Below are 19,678 nucleotides of genomic sequence, written 5' to 3' on the forward strand. Positions count from 1 at the left end.
CCCTAAAAACATGGAGAAAGGACACCTCACTTTTTTGGAAGAAATAATATTGTAAAAACATTAGCGCTCTCAAAAATTATATACAATTCCAGCACTTTACCAGAAAAAGTAATAAAAGAGGTGGACAAATTAATTTTGTAATTCATTTGGGAAACTAATAAAGAAAAAAAGAAAAAGAACAAGACCATATACATGGCTGCAGTGCTCAACCGACCAACCGACCGACATAGTTAGCTGTAGAGTCAATGTGGTCTGAAAATGGTAGATTTCAGATCTCAGATAAAATCTGTCCAAGTTAAATGATACAGGAGACTGTATGAAAACGTATCAACATTTTCAATAGAAAGAAAAATGCCCAAAATCATTAACCTAAAATATATCAAAAGTTCCGGTTATTAATTTTATCTCAGTAGCTAATGCTTGTAATAATATTAAAGAAGAAAACAACTGTAACTGGATTAGATCATGGTTTGTAAAAATAAGTAATGTAATAAATAATAATAATATGTTTAAGCCTGCGATCGAGATAAAAAGAGGGTTAAGATGTACACAAAATTGGATTATCGAATATTCTTGTATATTGAAAGCCATTCCACAAGAATGGAAATGTATTTTTAAATCAAAATGTGACATTAATGGAAATGATATACTTATCACAAATAATAAGGTCTTGAATATGATTTCTACACAATTATATAGTCTCATAATAGATTCTAAATATATTACACCAACGGCACAGGTTAAGTGGGAATCCATATTTGGTAAACTGCCATGGCAGAACATCTGGGTTAACAACGTTTCTGGTCTTAAAGAAAAATAACATTCTTCTTGCATGTCAGATTTAAAATGTGTAAGTTTAAGTTTATTAGTAGATTATTAAATATAAATTGTGTTAAATGGTAATGTATGTATAAAGAAACGAATATACAGTATGTAGAAAATGTGTATAAGTACTAACAGGTTTTGGAAATAGATTAAAAGATGATATGTATAAAAATCATAAAAATGATGGTAAATAATGATATTGGATAGATAAATGATTACAATAACAAAATCATGTATGTAAACATATGATAACAAACATAAAATGGCAGAAAAACTATGTATAACGTATTATATTTATATGAAAAGTAAGTAAAGGTAGGATGAACCCACATTAGACCAAAAAATATATATATATAATTGGTCCCTTAATATTTTTATTCTTTATTAACTATCAGTATGTAGGCTTTTGTTCATCTAAATATTGCATGTAATACTAATGTATTGTTGTATGAAAGTATAACATATGCATAATATTTAATAATGAATCAAAAGCTTACTATAAATACAAGTAAGACTACTGTACATGCTATTAAGTGGTAAGAGAGCCGATGGTGACTAGAAAAACCTAGAAAGGATTCAGTTGGTGTTACTGTAGAAACATTTTTAAAACAATTTTACTTTATGTACCTCTCGTTATTTACAGATCTTCTATTTTACTAAATCTTACTTATGGTATATCAATATGGGGTAATATAAAACTAATTTGTTCTTAAGTGCTATTTTTCAATAATGTATTACTTTTTGTCAGGGCGCCTACAAATGTGTTTTTTTTACTGAACACAATTATCTTATTCTGAATTTTTTTCTAATTTAACATTTACATGTACAAAATAGTTTGTTTTATTACAATAAAAGTTGAACTGTACTAATATTATTGGTTTGCAGCAACCTAAATCTGTTACAGTAGTATGTATCCTACATTCAATTATTTTATTTCATATTAGCTAAACACACGTTATAGACACAACAGTATATTGAAGGTATCGTTGGCCATATACAATTATTATATAATTTAATTTAAAAGCACTTCTTTTGCACCACACTAGGGCCAAATTCCTCGTATTCCAGTTTACTAATCCACATCTGTTGGAAAGTTGACAAACATCCTAGCATAGATCCCCCTTTCCATGCCAAATAGTTGCGATCAGGGGGAGCTATTACTTTTACCGCGGTACCGGTCGGTACTAGTGCCGTCATTTCTTTTTGCAGACGATCCGCAATTCCTGGATACATTGTAGAGCCACCCGACATTACACAATTTTGATAAAGTTCTTTACGAATGTCAACGTTACATTTCACTATACTGTCAACTATCATTTGATGAATTCCGCAATGTTGTCTTCTTACAAGCGATGGTTGGAAGAGGATTTCGGGACATCGAAATCGTTCGTTTCCGATTGTTATGTAGCCTCTGTTGTGCACTTCGTAACTTTTTTCAATGGAATTAGTTACTGCGGCTGTATTCATTTCTTCTTTAAAATCAAGAGCGACGTAACAGAACTTTTCCTTCATATCTCGAACAATTTCTTTTTCCAGCTATAAGAAAAGCACTACTTATATTAATTTTATTTAGTGTACAAACTGGTTGAATAACATGTTGTCCAGACGAGAGACAGAATATTTGTCTGCCAACCTAAAAATATTAACTTACCTTCCGTGAATATTCACGTTCATAAATAATCCTTGCTAAATGTTCAGTAATATGCCGTCCAGCTAAATCAACTCGTTCTATAGCGTATGGAAGTGTATATCCTTCGTAGATTGGAACAATATAGGAAACGTCCTCTCCTGAATCAAAAACTATGCCAGTACGTCTTCCTACAGCGTACAGAGACAGAACAGCTTGTGTGGTTATGTACATTGCAGGTACTTCGAATGTCTCAAACATAATCTAGAAATCCGAAATAATTCGGAAAATGACAGAAAGTACGTTGAGTGTGCTGTGTCTGTTGGTAATGTTACAAAGCACAGTCCTGTGAAGGTAATCCAAAATCTGCCTTGGTCAATATGGTTATGCCCCGGCTTAAGGAATATTAATTGTACTAACCAATGAAATGAAACTTCTATTTGTAAATTTTAAAAAAAAGTAGTAGTACATAGTATACTGTACTGACAAGCATATTCAAGAATGGATCTTACATATGTAGTGTATACAGTCACTTACTGGTGCACATGATCTTTTTAAAATGCAAAAAAAAAAACAATCTACGAGATGCCCTTGAAGTAATGTAGTTTACATTAGAAGACCATTTGATATCATACTGGATAATAACACCTACAAGTTTAAATTCTAACTACTGGTCAAGTAAAATTATCAATATAGATTGTAGGATATATCAACCTGTTGTTTTCTTAAATTAAATCGGATTATTTGGCATTTAGCCGGCTTGGGTTTAACAACATTTCTTACTTGAATCTTCGGGCTCATGATTAAGGCAAGTGCCTTTTAAACGCCCTCCATTTCTTCTGTATTTACTAGAATTGGTAGCAAAATTTATCTCCCATTGCTCTTTCTTTGTTTAGGTGGTCCTTGAATGCATTAATGTTTTCTGCTTGTACTGTAGTGTGGTATAGATTGTTCCATGTGTTGACAATTCTACTTGAAAAGGAGTGGCTTCTGATTTTCAGTCGGGCTCTTGGCTTTCTTAATTTGAATTGATGGCCCCTTGTTCTACTGTCCTCTCTAAAATCAAAAAAGGTTTCGGCTTCAATATCATCCAAGCCCTTGATAATTGTAAACACTTGTATAATGTCCGCTCTCCTTCTTCTGTAATTCAGTGTAGGTAATCCAAGCTCTTTTAATCTCTGATCGTAAGATTTATCTCGTAACTTGTTGACAATTTTAGTGGCCCTACGCTGCACTCATTCAAGCTTATCCAAATAACCTTTTAGGAGAGGGTACCATATACAGCTTGCGTATTCCAGATGAGGTCGAATTATACTTGTATAAAGGGGCAGGAACATATCCTTATCCATGTAAGCAAAAGATTGCCTTACCAGTCCAATTAGTCTATTTGCTTTATTTACAGCTTCATTCGTTTGTAGTGAAAATTTTAAAGACTGATCAAAAGTAACTCCAAGGTCCTTTTCAGTATTGGCAGTTGGCAGATCCTCGTCACCTTCCTCTGTTGGCATAGTGAATTTCATTTGTGGATTTGAATTTCCATAATGAATTACTTTACATTTATTGATGTTGAATTTCAGCTGCCATCTTTTAGACCAATCAGATAATGCCTTGAGATCATTTTGAACTGTATCATTTCTGTTTTCATGCACAACATTAAACATCTTAGTGTCATCTGCAAACATCCATACTTTAGATTTAACTGCATCAGGTAGGTCGTTTATGTAAATTATAAATAACTAGATGGCACGCTCGCTTCGCTCGCGTACCATCTAGGTCGTGCCCACAGATGGTTCTCGAATACACAGTATTTCCAGTGAGAAAAAAATGGAGATTTCAAATGTACGTACTGCAGGACTATAATACATTGTCGTTTACAGAAACGAATAAATATACACAATGATTTATGTAGTCAACCAAAATTAGCACCCTGGGAATTACTTCCGAGAGAGAAACAAAATGAGTCAAATTTTTTTATTTGGACTCATTTAAACAAACCCAATTTGTGTTTTGTATGTAACATTAGGCCTAAGGGTTGAGGGATGGGGGAAGAAGATAGGTACAAAGAGGAAACATTTTAAAATATATTCCTATCCACTCAGTAACGAAATATTGTTTTTAATGTTTTATAGGCCTATAAATAATATACCACTAAATACAGTAAAACATTTACGATTTAATACTTTGTTAAAACTCTCACTGTCATAGTCGAATGAAATAGTAAAGTACATGTAACGATAGACCCTACGACGTTTATATATTTTTAAATTATTAATTAATACAAACGTTGAGAAGCAACTGTCAGTAATAACGTTTATTTATTTGTATATTATATGTTTATAATCTAACAGTAGGGCCTACCCACACTCACAGTAATACAGTTTATTTGTATATTTGTTTATATTATATCTAACAGTACCAACACTCACAGTAAGAAATTTGCGATTCAAATTGCGATCAAAAGTGGTTAATACCTTAACAGTATTGTACAGCATTGCAATACTATTTATGTTTATTCTCCAAGGGGGCCCATAAATCTAAATCTATACCTGTATGGTTAAACCAAATAATTTGGAATGTTCCATTCATCACAAATCAATACATTTGTAAAAACGTATATTACGTGTATCAAAATAGCATTTTTTAAAGAAAATCGGCCTGTCTTCAACATTATGATGCTGTACTCGAACTCTTCAACCGGTTTTCAGCTATTAAAAACAATTATCGCAGGAGGAGATAGGAAAATGCGAAGTGTCCTCGTATTATTGTGTGCGGGTATTTTTCAAATTGACATCCATTAGACAGTGTATACCACGATCGGAAAACACCCCTATTTGGGGAAAATCGTTGAACCTAAATTCGTTTTATTTTATTTTATTTTATTTTTATTTTATTCAATCAAAACCAACAGCGATAAATACCGCCACTAACAGGTTTGAAACATAAAACAATACAACATCAAAAACGGTTAACAATAAAAAACAGATAAAATATATATATATACTTTAATCGTCAATAACTAATTATCGAACTCAATTTAATTAGTAAACAGGGTTACATCAGGTGGTTAAAATCAGTACCGAAAGTACGAACCAACTTTATATACCATCGAGTGAACATTCTAGAAATAACGCACGATTTACCGAATTTTGCCCTTACGTAAATTTATATATAGATAAAGGGCCTAACACGCTGCCTTGAGGGACTCCGCTTTTAACCGTAGACCATTCAGAAAATGCTGCGGCCACTCTAACTCTTTGTCTCCTCCCTGTCAAAAATTGATGTATCCATCTCAGTATTTTTTTTCTTTTATTCCATACGCTTCTAATTTTGTTATTAATCTCTGGTGGGGGATAGAATCGAACGCCTTACTGAAATCCAAATATACCGCATCAAAGTTTTCCACTGCATCCAGCAATTTTGTCCATTCTTCCATCACCTCCAGCAATTGTGTGACGCAAGATCTACCTTTCCGAAACCCATGCTGTGCTTTTATAATAAGGTTTCTATCATTTAGAAACGATATAATCTTGTCTCTCACAATTGATTCCAAAAGTTTGCATACGACAGATGTCAAACTTACTGGCCTGTAGTTTCCAACCTCCGTCTTGTCCCCTTTCTTAAATATTGGTACTACATTGGCACATTTCCAGCACTCCGGTAACTGTCCAGTCGATAGTGATTTGTTGTATATTGACGTCAATGGAGTTGCAACAATCTCTTTAAGTTCCTTCAGTACTCTTGGATGCACATCATCTGGTCCAGCTGATTTATTTGAGTTCATCTGCTGAAGACATGTAAGCACTTCCTCCTTTGTCACTTCAATTGAATCCAAATGGTCATCCACGTCAACTCTTGGTGTAACTTTTGGCAATGACTCGAGGTCTTCATTTATGAATACACTTGTGAAAAATGCGTTGAAAATTTCAGCTTTATGCTGATTGTTATCAGCCATATTACCTTTTCCATCCTTCACCAATCCAATAGATTGAGTTGTTTTGGTTTTCTCTCTTACATTTTATTTCCAGAAACTTTTAGGATTGGTTTTTACTTCATTGCATATTTTCCGCTCAAATGCAATCTTTGCTGCCCTTTTTTCACCCGTTACTATATTTCTTGCCTTTTTGTAACAGTCATAATCTTTCTGTTGTCGAGACCTTGTAAACTTTTTCCATGCATTGTGTTTCATTTTAATTTTCCTCTGAACGTCACCAGTCATCCAGATAGGTTTATTTTCTTTTTTTATGTTTGACTTGGGAATACAGATCTGAACACCATTTCTTATTGATTGATTTAAAGCTTCACAGGCCTCTTCAACATTTGTATTTTCAAATTGGTAGTCCACCTCAGTAATAAATTTTTTCATATTAATATAGTCACCCTTGTTGAAATTTAGCTTGTATTCCATTTCCTCTTGTATTTTAGATACACAGTCGTGTGAAAACAAGATTGTTACATGGTCGCTTTTTCCTAATGGTGGACCTATCTAAATATCACTTATTTTGGTTTCATCCATGGTGATTACTAAGTCGAGTATGTTAGGTGTTTGACCATCTCGAAATCGTGTTGGTTGCTGTATACACTGGCATAGAAAATTATCTCTAAGGCATTCTATAAACCGATTACTGTTATGTGTTTCATTTTTATTTGTACTCCAAGAAATCCAATCAATTTCAGGAAAATTGAAATCTCCTATCATGATTTGTTTCACACCATTCACTCAAATTATCAAATGAACTCTGCAAGTTAGACCTTGAGCCAGATTTGATAATCTCACCCAATGTCAAATCGTCAACAACTTACAAACAACCCATGAGAACATTTTCAATTTAAGCATAAAACATGATAGGTTTTATGAAAATCATACACAATTTACACCATGTTTTAACAGATGATACAAAATTATAAAATTCCGGCATTTATTTGTCTAAAAATTAAAAAAACACTAAGCTTATGTATAAATACTGTTTCAACTATCACTTTTCGTTTAAAAAAAATTGTGATTTTCAACCTGTTTTTGCCTGTGTATACAAAACTACCTATGCGACTTATGTCTGATTTCGATTGAGTATGCCACGCAACGATGACATTTTAACTGGTAAAATACTTTTATTGCAACTTTTGGGTTGAATTATACAAAATATATACTTAAATAAATATATATTATCCATCAACAATAAAAATCAAATTAAACAAAACATCGAAGAACAGACAAAACAGAAGTCAGGGAAAGATAAGACCGTGCAGGGATATTTATGCCTACCACTTGTGAAAGAGACCAAAGTTTACAATGAAATTTTTTGATCGTTCCGTTTTTACTTTTGTAATGCAAAATTCTTTAACTTGTTTTAAATTCTATCTAGATTTAGGCGCTTTTGGCAGAAGGTGATGTAGTCTATGGGAAGGGTTTTTAAGTTTCTGATAGTAATCCTTGCACAGTCTAGTTCGACGTTCACATAGCACAGACACATTACATTGATCCATTGCTTTGTTGTAACTGAGCTCTGGGAACGTGATTCTAAGCGCCCTACGTTGGATACTTTCCAGTTGGTCAGACTGCAATTTAGTTAAGCACGTTCCCCGAACGGGGACGGCGTATTCTAGAACAGGCCTGACACAACAATAGAAGTAGCATAGCCATTCAGAAAGACTATCACCAATTTTAACACGTTGTTGTCAGTTATACAGGAAGGCATTAACCCATCGGATCAGGTGACCAACAACCCCCAGCGCAATGAGTTTGTTTAAGTGAATTTTGTGGACAATCAAATCGTAGGCCTTTTTAAAATCCAATAATAAAACTCTAACCTCTTCGCCCGCCTCCTTTGCAAGGAAACAAACATTGAGAAATTCAATTAGGCGTCAACCGTAGACACACCTTTACCACAACCAAAATGTTTTAGGTTTATCTTATCCTTAACTTGGTACCAGATCATTTCGCCCACTAGGCTCTCAATTACCTTTGCCATGTGTTAAAGCTATAGGGCGGAGATCACTTTCGGCCAACTTTGGAGAAACACTTCTGGGATTGGGACAATATTGACTTGTTTCCATTCTTGGGGAACCCATCCGTTTCTAACACTTGAGTTAGCAATAGCACATAAAGGACCACTAAGAATCTCAGCACCCTCTTTAAACACCAAGGGGGAAAGGCCAGGGGTTTTATTAAATTAAATTTGATTAAGTTTAATCCTGACGGTTTCCAGCTCTATGATAAGATGACTAGGGCTTATCAATATCTAATAGTGGATCTAGAGGAGGGAGAGGGTTAAATTCCGAGGTGAATGAGGTAAAAAATTGATTAATTTTATTGGAAAGCGAGGTATTGTCGCCGTTACACACCAAATTTGACATTCCTACAAGAGAAGGATTATCTTTGCATCCTAGATTGAAAAACCTCTTGGTGTGCTTCCACCAGGATCGGGAATACAAGAGCTTAGCTACATTTTTTGGGTAAAAAGATTTACGAAGGGATTTTGACATCCGGCTAACTTTGTTTCTCGGTGAGCGGAACTCAGTAAGATTTCCTTCCTTAAAAGCAATTTGACGTTTACGAATAAGATTCTTATATTTGGAAGTAACCCAGGGTTTATCCATCACATACTGTGTTAAGGGAACAAAGGGAAAATGATGGTTATATAAAGATTGTAACTTATCATTAAAAAACTGACATGTGGTAGTGCTTTCTTTGTGTTCAATTGATTACCGGTAGTTTTGTTCTGCTTCAATTCCATACAAAAGCTGTATGAATCATGAGTGTCAGTTTAATTTGAGAAAATAGTCAACCTTGTGAATTGTTTCCATTAATATGCTAACATAGAACAAAACCTTGTATGTTATATTAGGCCTACTATATAGAATATGGTTCAATAGGAACGTTATTTCTTTTAATCATTACAATAAAAAGGCATACTCTACAATTTAGTTCTTTCAACAACTGCAATAAATTTGTAGGCCTATTGTTTTTTTTTTTCATTGTTGTGATTAATAAGTTTCTTATTATGGTTCAATATAATGTACTGGAGTTCTAATAAGCAATTTAATATATTTTTGTTTTGGGTATAAAAGCAAAATTAAAAATAATAGTTCAATTTTAGAAATTTACTCGATACGACTTATTCAATTAAAACACTATTAGCCTACATACCTGTGTCATTTTCTGTCGGTTCGCTGTAGGGTTAAGTGGCACTTCTGTCAGTAGTATCGGATGTTTATTAGGCTCAACCCGAAGTTCATTTTGAAAACAATGGTGCCATATTTTTTCCATGTCGTCCCAATTCGTTACAATACCATGTTCTATTGGACATTGCAGAGTAAGCCTACTTCGATTTGATTGTGCTTCGTTGCCAATATATAATATGTCTTCATTTCGTGCCATCCGTGCCATTTGTGACTTACCAAAATGAAAAAAAAAAAACATAAACAATCAGAAAAAGCAATTGTTCAATGTTGTAAACATGTTAAAAGACACTATTATGGTATAATCTAATCAGAAAATTACATAAACAAATGTTCTTTATCTTATAAGACTTATTTGCGATACCTCTTTGCTTTGTCTTCCAGTTAAAGTTGGGAACACGACCTTTGGGGCATCATCGCCTGCAAACCCCGCTTTGCACATGTCTGAACCAATGTCGATAACAAGTGGTTTTAGCTCTTCGTGGTAATCATTGGTGATCATTTTTATTATTATAACGTATCTGAACTTTCTGAAAAAAGTTTGTAAAAATAATTTTTAAATAAAATAAATACAAATACAAATATTATATGCCTAGAAGTCAATATAATTCAATTTCACTATCAACATGTGTAATAAGGAATGTAAGTTTCTTTCGTATTTTTTCGTCCATTACAAGTATGTATAGTACTGTGCAACTCAAATGTTTCAAATAATAATAAAGGTAAACTACATTACTGAATAATAACAATATAGCCTAGCGAGGCATGTGTGTCTCATGTGCATGGTACACGCACATTATAAACACAAGTGTGTGCACATTGTATGTGAGCGTGATATGCATAATGCTAATAAATAATGTACAATTCCAAATAAAAGAGTGATCTACTAATTGATTGGTATGGGTGTTGTTGTAATAGCTGGTCTTTGCACGTACCTGAAGTCATAATGTCCACCTCCGGCACAACCCAAGCTTATCGTAAGTCTTAAGTACGTTGTGTGGGGTTGGCAGGGCGGATTTAGTGGGTGGGGGTGTCATTCAACAAAGTTCGCTTCGCCACAGGTCATGTCGACGGCCGTGGCACTTTTTTCCGCCATGTTCAAACGCTGACTTGCGTGAAGCGCCCTGTTGTGACGCTTTTATTTAAAATAGGCCTATGGGGGGAAATTTCACATTTTAATAGGCTACTGCCTCAGTTTTCATATTTAAAACATCCATTGTTAATACATTTATAATAACGTGAGAGTGCAATTTCCGACCATCTTGGGGTGCCATATTTTCAACATCGCCTCAACTCTCTCTCTATAGTTTTTTTTTTTTCTCTTTTGTGGCGCAAACACCACTTTTATTCACATTCATATTATCTCATATTACATAAAATCGTATTATTTAACTTGTAAATGTCGTTACAGTTCATAAGTAACATTTTTACATATATGAATTCTGTATTACTCCTTTTTTCATTAATTTTCGTATATTTTGTTATACACTTGACAGGATCATCATTGTCATCTATCCCGTTTTAAAATAGTTCACACATTTTCATTTGTTTGTTTTCATTTTACAACCCGGATTATACAATATATTTATATACATGATAAAAAAAACAATAATAACTCAGTACCACCAGTAACCCGTATCACTGTAATTCTTTTTCGGTTAATCGTATCAAATTAGAAATTATATTATCATAATCTTATTTCTTAAAGCTACCCATTTTTCTATACTTGTTTCTTTATTGTTATATGTTTCACATTCAATGTTATATAACATATTGCTTTTAAATGAATTCCATAAAGATTTACCCACTGGCTTATTTAGTGCAGATAACATTTTTATTCTATAAATAGTAAATGCTGCAAAGGTGTAAATATAATCTATTAGCTCTCTATAGTTGTTAATTTTTTTACCATGCCCCATTGAAAGCCTAGTAAACATTTGTTTTATATACCGGACCACGCAATTCGGCAGTAGGCTAGGCCGAACCAAACGAATAACATGGACTTGGTTGGTGTAGGCCTAGCTAGAAGACTGCATTTGATAATTCGTCGCTTCGAGATATACAATAGATATTCCCAATTTGTTGGTTTCTTCATATTTTAACTGGTACCGGTACTCCATAAAAAGTGGACATAAATCGAATGAAAAATATATTACTCTTACTTTGTGTTTAGGCGTAGGCTCAGGCTAGTTGCTCGTTCAGGTTTTAATATTATTAGGTTCGTTATTAGCTCTCTAAATCCCCTCCATAATACTCCTCAACAAAGGATAAACTAAAAGTGAACACCACAGTAAGAACACTTGCTAATCCCATCGGGGCAAAGTTCGCCGCCTCGTATGAGTAGGTTCAACGTCTTAAATCGGTTAAATAAAAACGCTACAGCGATCTGCTAATGCTATTATTTAGTGATATTCATTTTGATTCTTTGCAACTTTAAACAGTACAGTAATGACAAATAATCTACCTAAATTGTGTTCGGGTATTTCCAATGATAGATATTATAGCTACTAACAATTCTGTTATGTCCGGAAGTTTGACAATAAAAAGGATATGAAGGTATTAGGCCTACTTAGTATTTCTCTAATTATGTGTAACTACTGAAATCAGCCCAAGGCTATCAATAGTCTTGATCAGCCATACAACATATCATGCATAATACCATGGTTAGCAAAACCATGACAAAAAAGGAACCATTCTGAAAAAATAAAATGCAATTGTAGCAAATCCACAGAAGACAAAGTATTGTATGGATAGTCAAGTGAAATGTACGTTTAATACCCAACTATTCAATTCAAATATTCTTGTTAAAGTGAATTACCTGATCAAAAAGGATTTATAATAAATATAATTATAAAAGTTTAAGTCAATGATCACGCATGTTGTGTCTGTGTAATGTGCCATTTAAATAATATTTGATTAAAATGTAAAATACATTTGGGCTGTGAAAACCCTGGATGGAGACTTGTATCGACTTCTCATAACAAAATATACATTATCCAATGAAAAAAGTAGATGAATAAACATTTCTAAATATTATTGCCTCTTTTGAAAATCAGCTCACCGTTAAGATTTTCAATACATGCGAGTTTATATCTTTCCCGAGGTGTTCATTTAATCCTAGTGATTAGATGTCGGAAGGTGTAGCGGATATAACCGGGATGTTACATTTGATTTTGGTATACCACCATCCATGGAGGAAATAAATCATGTTGTTCTCAACAGGAATCCAGGACAAAAAAAACCTGGATGGAATATGTATTAAATGAATAAATAAACGTACTGAATATATAATGTAAACCTAATGTAATAACAATAAAGTCAATTATTGATGTTACATCCGTACCAAGTTGCACATGCATTGTGAGGTACCATTAAGGATGGGGTAAATATGTTGTTAGGACAAGACAGATTAAACAAGTAATTCACCTTTTGGTAATGTTTCAGTATTGACAGTTGGAGATTTCTCTTAATTACCCCCTGTAAAAGGCAGTATATTATATAAAGAGTCGCTTCAAAATGTATTATGGATAGATAATTTCTCTGTTACAACCGCTAAAGTAGAAAACGCCAGCTAATGTCGAAACAATCCACCGCTAATGTAGTAAAACCTCCAGCTAATGTAGAAACACCAACAGCTTATGTAGTAAATACAAATTAACACCAGCTAATGTAGAAACGGTCAACAGCTTATGTAGTAACGAAAATTGCCTCCCAGCTTATGTAGTTACTATCGCTAGCTAATGTAGAAAATGTTATATATTTCACAAAAATGTCTAAATCATGTGCAAATGCATCGATACTGTATTTACTTAACTATCAGTCTTTCCACCTTGCGTAAGCAACACACTTTTTAAAACGACCACACATCGTAAGAAACCATCTCTGTTTAAGGGACCGCTTCTCATAATCGACCACCACCTCTCGTAAGCGACCACCTCTTTTAACGACCACACCTCTCGTAAATTACCACCTCTTTTAACCACGACCTCTTTCTCACCGTTTCTCATAATCGACCATCCATACCATTACAACGACCTCTCGAAAATGACCGCCTCTATTGAACGACCATGGTCGATTATGAGAAGTGGTCCCTTAACAGAGACGGTGGTCGTTCAATCGAGGTGGTAATTTTCGAGAGGGTGCTGTGACGAAAGATGGTCGATTATGAGAAGCGGTCCTTTAACAGAGGTGGGGCGGATTGCAATATAAAGACTTAGGCTTAGATCTAAGCCTAATCCCCTCGCGAAAGTCTTAGTCAAGCCTCTCAGCAAAGTCGATTGTAATATAGCGGTCTTAACTGAGACTTTATTAGTAAATAATTTCAAACAATCAAACCAGCCTATAGTTACCGACAAATGAGGGAGCTATACCAACAAGTGCAAATAGAGTAATTTAAACAATAAGGAGTAGCGACAAGCTCCTCAGTAGGACATATTAAGGCCATTTTAATGCATGAATGGACACTGTACTGATTTCTAATCAGTAGGTTAAGTTGTATAGCGCCATCGTGCGGGTCCTTTTGGACAGATATGAGAACGTGATAATTAATTGTTTGTTTAGAGGACATAATAATCAACAAAGTTGTTATGTTGAATTTGAGCTACGATACCGGAACCGGTAATGCTTTGTTATAGATGTATTTAGCTTTAGTTATGATACAGTTAATATTCGTGACTCCTTCTTGCTTAGGCAGATTGGCATTATTTAGATGGCGAGGTCGTTTAGACTCGCCGCCTAGAGCATGGAGGGTTGGAGTGGCATGGCCGGAGCAGGTTGTCATGGGTGTCGCTGTTCTGTGGAGCCCACTTTTATGCCCTCAGTTGTTTGTTTACATTGTTTATTTAAATTGTTATTTACTGATTATTATCATTACGTTTACTGATAGCAGAATGATTGTAGAAGTTATGATGTGAACTTTAAGATTACTTTATAGTTATTTAGTCTATTTAAGACATGCAGATTTGCATCATGTATCACACAGTTAGCTGCACGTCATGGTGTGTTGTGCACATCTGAGCGGTCGTTCCGCTTGACGAAGCATAGATTACGTCATATACAGTATGGTTGAGATACGTCATTGTTCTCTTCCTAAGATTTAATGTTGTATTTACCTCAGTTTGAGGTTGTATTTGCTGATTGCTATTACTTGTTTGTTTTCAGTAATTTACGGCTAGAGGCTAGGAGGCTAGAGGCTAGAGATTAGAGGTTAGAGATAAATGAAGAAATAAAGGCTGTAATACAGCATAAATGAGCCAGTAAATTCGTCGGTAGCGTTTCATTCTTAAGTACGTGTACTTACAGTAAATTACGGAGGTATTTCAACCAATCCTGAAAGTGAAGCAAGATGCCCGCTAGCACATCTGATCAAAAGGACAAGCTGAAACACTCCAGAAGAGTAAAAAGGGGAGCATTCACTAGAGCCTTAAATGTATTAAAAGCAGCGACAGCTGAAGAAAATGAGAAGGAAGTAGTAGAGAATGCTCTTGAAAGACTGCTAAATGCGTCTAATGGAGTAGAACAAGTTCATGATGCACTCGTTGCAATACTTGACACTGAACCTGAATTAGAAGAAGCAGAAACGTATATTGAAATTGTGTTATTAGAGTTCACACAAGGTCTGCAAATAGGGAAAAAATATTTAGCAGATATCAAGGCAAGGGAGACATCAGTGGTGGATACTACTACCAGCAACAGGGAGGATGATGACCGAAACGTAAGCAGCAATGCAATTGCGAAATTCCTAATGAAGAAAGATTTGATCAGCAATGGTTTGATTAAATTTGATGACAGTCCATTAAATTACAGATCATGGATGGGTACGTTTAAGGCAATTGTCAAAGAGCTATCCTTGAGTGCACGAGAAGAGTGTGATTTGATGATTAAATGGCTAGGTCCTGAATCGAGGAAAATAGTAATGAGGTTAAGGGCGGTTCATCTAGACAACCCTGAAAATGGCCTAAAGGACATGTGGAAACGCTTGAATGAAGAGTATGGTGCCCCAGAGTTGATTGAGAGTGTTCTATTAAAGAAATTAGAAACCTTCCCGAGGATCAAAGATGACCATCAGCTGAAGGAAATGTCAGACCTGTTAAGGGAAATTGAAGTAGCGAAATCAGATAAAAGACTACCAGGATTGGCCTGCTTTGATACCGCAAGGGGTGTCAATATGGTGACAGAAAAACTATCATACCAACTACAAGACCGGTGGCGTACAACCGGAGCAAGGTATAAAGCCGATAAAGATGTGTCGTTCCCGCCATTCAATGTTTTTGTAGAGTTTGTTGCAAAAGAGGCCAAGGTACGTAACGACCCGTCATTTCAGATTACATCTGCATCAAAAAGCCGTGATAGCCATAAGGGAAATAAATCTGGTGATTCTGCAAGAGCTTATAGTACTCAGTCCAAGCAGAAAAAGGTGTTTTTGTTGTGACGGAAATCACACAGTGGAAGGATGTGATAAATTTAAGGGTTTAGAATTGAAACAGCGAGAAGAGCTAATAAGAAGGAAAGGATTATGTAGAGGTTGCTTGAAAAAAGGGCACATATGGAGAGAATGTAAGTGCCGAAGGATTTGTGATATATGTAAAGGCGAGCACCCCACTATCATGCATAGATTTTCAAACAGTACTGCTGAACCACCTGTAGTATCTTCGAACAGTGCAGCTGAACCACCTGTAGTATCTTCAAACAGCGCAGATAAACCACCTGTAGTATCTTCAAACAATTTGTGCAGCAATACATGTGACAATGAACAGTGTTGCTCTTCAATAGTGCCTGTGTGGATTGAATATGAGAAACAGGAAAGCATAACATACGCCCTCCTTGATGAGCAGTCAGACTCCTGTTTTATCTCAGCAAAACTTGCACAAGAATTAAAAACCAAGGGTGTCCGCATACAACTGGAAATATCAACAGTACTTACAAAGGGATGTGTTACTTCGGAGAAGATAAATGGTTTGAAGGTGAGAGGACTTAAAGAAGGGAAAACTATAAGTTTACCAGCAGCCTATACTCGGGATTCCATACCTGTATCAAGACACCAGATTCCTACTCCAAACTCAGTGAATGGTTGGCAACATCTACAGAAAATAAAAAATGACTTAAGTCCACTTCTTGATATTGAAGTTGGTCTAATAATAGGCCACAATTGTTCTAGTGCACTGATGCCAAGGGAAGTGGTACAAGGTAATCATGACGAAGATCCGTATGCGATTAAGACCTTATTAGGATGGGGTGTGGTAGGTGTCATTAAGGCACGGAAGGGAGAACCCACCAACAATGTGAAGCAATTCTCCTTCAAAACAACTACTAAAGAAGTAATAAAGGTGCTGGAAAGAGATTTCTTGGATGATCGTATAAATGGAAAAATGATATCAGTCGAGGACACAAAATTCTTGAACGCTATGCAAAAAGGATGCAGAACAGAAAATGGACATATCCAACTGCCATTACCATTTAAATTGGAAATTCCCAAGTTGCCTAACAACAAAGTAGCTGTTGGTAAGAGGTTAATTCAGCTGAGACACAAAATGATAAAACAGCCATCATTCGCTGCAAAATATAAAGAGTTTATGACTAGTATCATAGACAAAGGTCAGGCAGAAAAGGTACCTACAGAAGAACTTGTGTGTGGGTGTGAAAACGTATGGTATATTCCACATCATGGAATATTTCACCCTAAAAAGCCAGAAAAATTGAGGGTAGTTATGGACTGTGCATCACGCTACCAAGGTATATCCCTAAACGATATGTTACTCACTGGTCCAAATTTAACTAACAATCTAGTGGGTGTGATGCTAAGGTTCAGACAAGATCGCATAGCAGTCGTTGGCGATGTTGAAGGAATGTTCCATCGGGTCTTAGTGGCGCCGGAGCATCGAAACTTTTTGAGGTTCTTGTGGTGGCAACATGGTCATTTAAATGAAGAGCCCACTGATTACCGAATGCTCGTTCACGTTTTTGGAGCGGCTTCATCTCCTGGCTGTGCCAACTATGGATTTAAAAAAGTAGCAGATTTGTATGAAAACGAGTATGGGACTGATGCTGCTGAATTCGTCCGCAGAGGATTCTACGTGGATGATGGCTTAAAGGCTGTTCCAACGATCGATGCTGCTATCAGTTTGATAAAGAGAACTGTGGATATGCTTAGCAGAGGCGGCTTTAGGTTGCACAAATTTCTCTCTAATTCTCCAGAGGTATTGAAGTCCTTACCCGCCACGTCAATTGCTTCCAAAGTAAACCAGTTGGACTTGAGTGATCTTCCTACAGAGCGGACGTTGGGTATATTGTGGAATGCAGCGGAAGATACCTTTACATTTGAAGCCAATTTGAGAAATAAGCCATCAACTAGAAGAGGTATTCTGTCTACGGTGAGTGCTATATTTGACCCTCTTGGGTTTGTTGGTCCTTACGTTCTGTTGGGTAAACGCATATTGCAGGAGATTTGTGCTGGTGGTGCTGAATGGGATCATCCGGTTGGTGAAGAAACCCTTAGATCATGGGAAGAATGGAAAAAGCAATTGGTGTACTTGAAAGACGTCAGTATTGAAAGATGTTATAAGCCAATAAGCAATAGAAATTCAGAAATTGTATCCACCGAGCTACACCATTTTAGTGATGCGAGCGAGAAAGGATACGGTCAGTGTTCATACTTACGACTTGTTGATAAAGAAGGTAAAGTGAAGACATCACTCTTAATTAGCAAATGCCGTGTAGCTCCTAAGAGAATGATAACTATACCAAGGTTGGAACTGGCAGCTGCAGTGGTATCGGTTAAGGTTGCATCCATGCTGAAAGAAGAGATAGAGTATCCGAACGTCACTGAGTATTTCTGGACTGACAGCCAAGTAGTCATTGGATATATTAATAATGAAGCGAAAAGGTTTAACACCTTTGTAGCTAATAGGGTGCAACAAATTCACGATGCGAGCACTAGTGGTCAGTGGCACTACGTAAGCAGTGAGGATAATCCCGCTGATATTGCATCACGTGGAATGGATGCTGAGAAATTGAGAGATTGCGAGAGGTGGTGGCATGGACCAGCTTTCTTAAACCGTGAAAAATATACAATCAACCAGTTACATATTGAAATAAAAGATGACGATGTGGAAGTAAGGCAAGCTAAGGTGTTTGCAACACAAGTGAAAACTGAACTGATCCCAGACATGTTAAGAAGAACTTCCAGTTGGCACAAGGTACGACAAATACTTGCAAGGTGTTTAATCTTTATTTATAAATTAAGAGGATGGAAGCGATCCGGAGAAGTTACGGTAGAAGACCTAACTAGAAGTGAAAATTGATAATTAAAGCTGTGCAATACAATGAATGGAAGGATTTGAATGCGCTGGTGAAGTTAGACCCAGTCGTAGACAACGATGGATTGCTGCGTGTAGGAGGTCGTTTAAAGAAAACTAATCTACCAGAAGAAATTAAACATCCAGTAATCATCCCTGCAAAAAGTGATTTAACCCGATTAATAGTCAGTCATTACCATAATCAAGTGTACCACCAAGGTAGAGGGATTACTCTTAATGCGGTGCGAGTTGCTGGGTTCTGGATGATAGGTGGCGTGGCATCTGTCTCAAGATATATTCACGACTGCACAGTATGTCGTCGACTTAGACGACCTACAGAACTCCAGCGTATGGCAGATCTACCAGTCGAAAGAGCCGAGGCAGGTCCTGCCTTTAGTTACTGCGGCGTAGACTTCTTTGGGCCGATCATTGTATAAAATGGTAGAAAGGAACTTAAGCGCTATGGTGTGCTATTTACATGTTTGGTGTCTCGAAGTGTGCACCTGGAGATAGCCAGCTCGTTATCGACAGATTCCTTTATGAATGCCTTTCGGCGATTTTTATGTAGGAGAGGACCCGTCAGACAAATGAGGTCCGACCAAGGAACCAATTTTATTGGTGCCACAAGAGAGCTGAAGGAAGCAGTAAAGGAGATGGATCAAGAGGCAATTCGCATAAATATGCTAAGGTTAAATTGTGATTGGAAATTTAACACACCCACTGCAAGCCATCACGGAGGAGCTTGAGAGCGTATGAT

General features: G+C 35.9%; 2 protein-coding genes across 3 annotated transcripts; one reads left to right on the forward strand and one right to left on the reverse strand.

The window, feature by feature from the left end:
* Window positions 1–1,376: 1,376 nt before the first annotated feature.
* Window positions 1,377–12,508, reverse strand: LOC140040662 (actin, cytoplasmic 2-like). Of its 2 annotated transcripts, none has more exons than XM_072086762.1 (5): window positions 12,447–12,508; window positions 9,993–10,158; window positions 9,597–9,842; window positions 2,477–2,716; window positions 1,377–2,361 (listed from the first exon to the last, which is right to left on the reverse strand). In XM_072086762.1, exons 2-5 carry the CDS (start codon window positions 10,128–10,130, stop codon window positions 1,843–1,845), a joined length of 1,143 nt encoding a protein of 380 aa, XP_071942863.1. In that variant the 5' UTR covers window positions 10,131–10,158; window positions 12,447–12,508; the 3' UTR covers window positions 1,377–1,842. The 2 variants fall into 2 exon arrangements, with proteins under 2 accessions (XP_071942863.1, XP_071942862.1); XM_072086761.1 differs by lacking the exon at window positions 12,447–12,508 and adding an exon at window positions 11,791–12,248.
* A 3,725-nt stretch (window positions 12,509–16,233) lies between these two features.
* Window positions 16,234–19,358, forward strand: LOC140039337 (uncharacterized). Its single transcript, XM_072084942.1, has 2 exons — window positions 16,234–18,822; window positions 18,960–19,358. Exons 1-2 carry the CDS (start codon window positions 16,234–16,236, stop codon window positions 19,356–19,358), a joined length of 2,988 nt encoding a protein of 995 aa, XP_071941043.1.
* Window positions 19,359–19,678: the final 320 nt, after the last annotated feature.

The sequence above is a fragment of the Antedon mediterranea genome, chromosome 2 (genome assembly GCF_964355755.1).
Source record: "Antedon mediterranea chromosome 2, ecAntMedi1.1, whole genome shotgun sequence".
NCBI lineage: Eukaryota > Metazoa > Echinodermata > Crinoidea > Comatulida > Antedonidae > Antedon > Antedon mediterranea.

Bases quoted from the DNA above. Each gene is read 5' to 3' on its own strand.
- LOC140040662 (XM_072086762.1), bottom strand. From the start codon at position 10,130: ATGATCACCAATGATTACCACGAAGAGCTAAAACCACTTGTTATCGAC. The intron at 9,843-9,992 runs GTATCGCAAATA...CATTTTGGTAAG, and splicing joins CTGGAAGACAAAGCAAAGAG to TCACAAATGGCACGGATGGC. The intron at 2,362-2,476 runs GTAAGTTAATAT...CTTTTCTTATAG, and splicing joins AACGTGAATATTCACGGAAG to CTGGAAAAAGAAATTGTTCG.
- LOC140039337 (XM_072084942.1), top strand. From the start codon at position 16,234: ATGCATAGATTTTCAAACAGTACTGCTGAACCACCTGTAGTATCTTCG. The intron at 18,823-18,959 runs GTACGACAAATA...AATGAATGGAAG, and splicing joins GAACTTCCAGTTGGCACAAG to GATTTGAATGCGCTGGTGAA.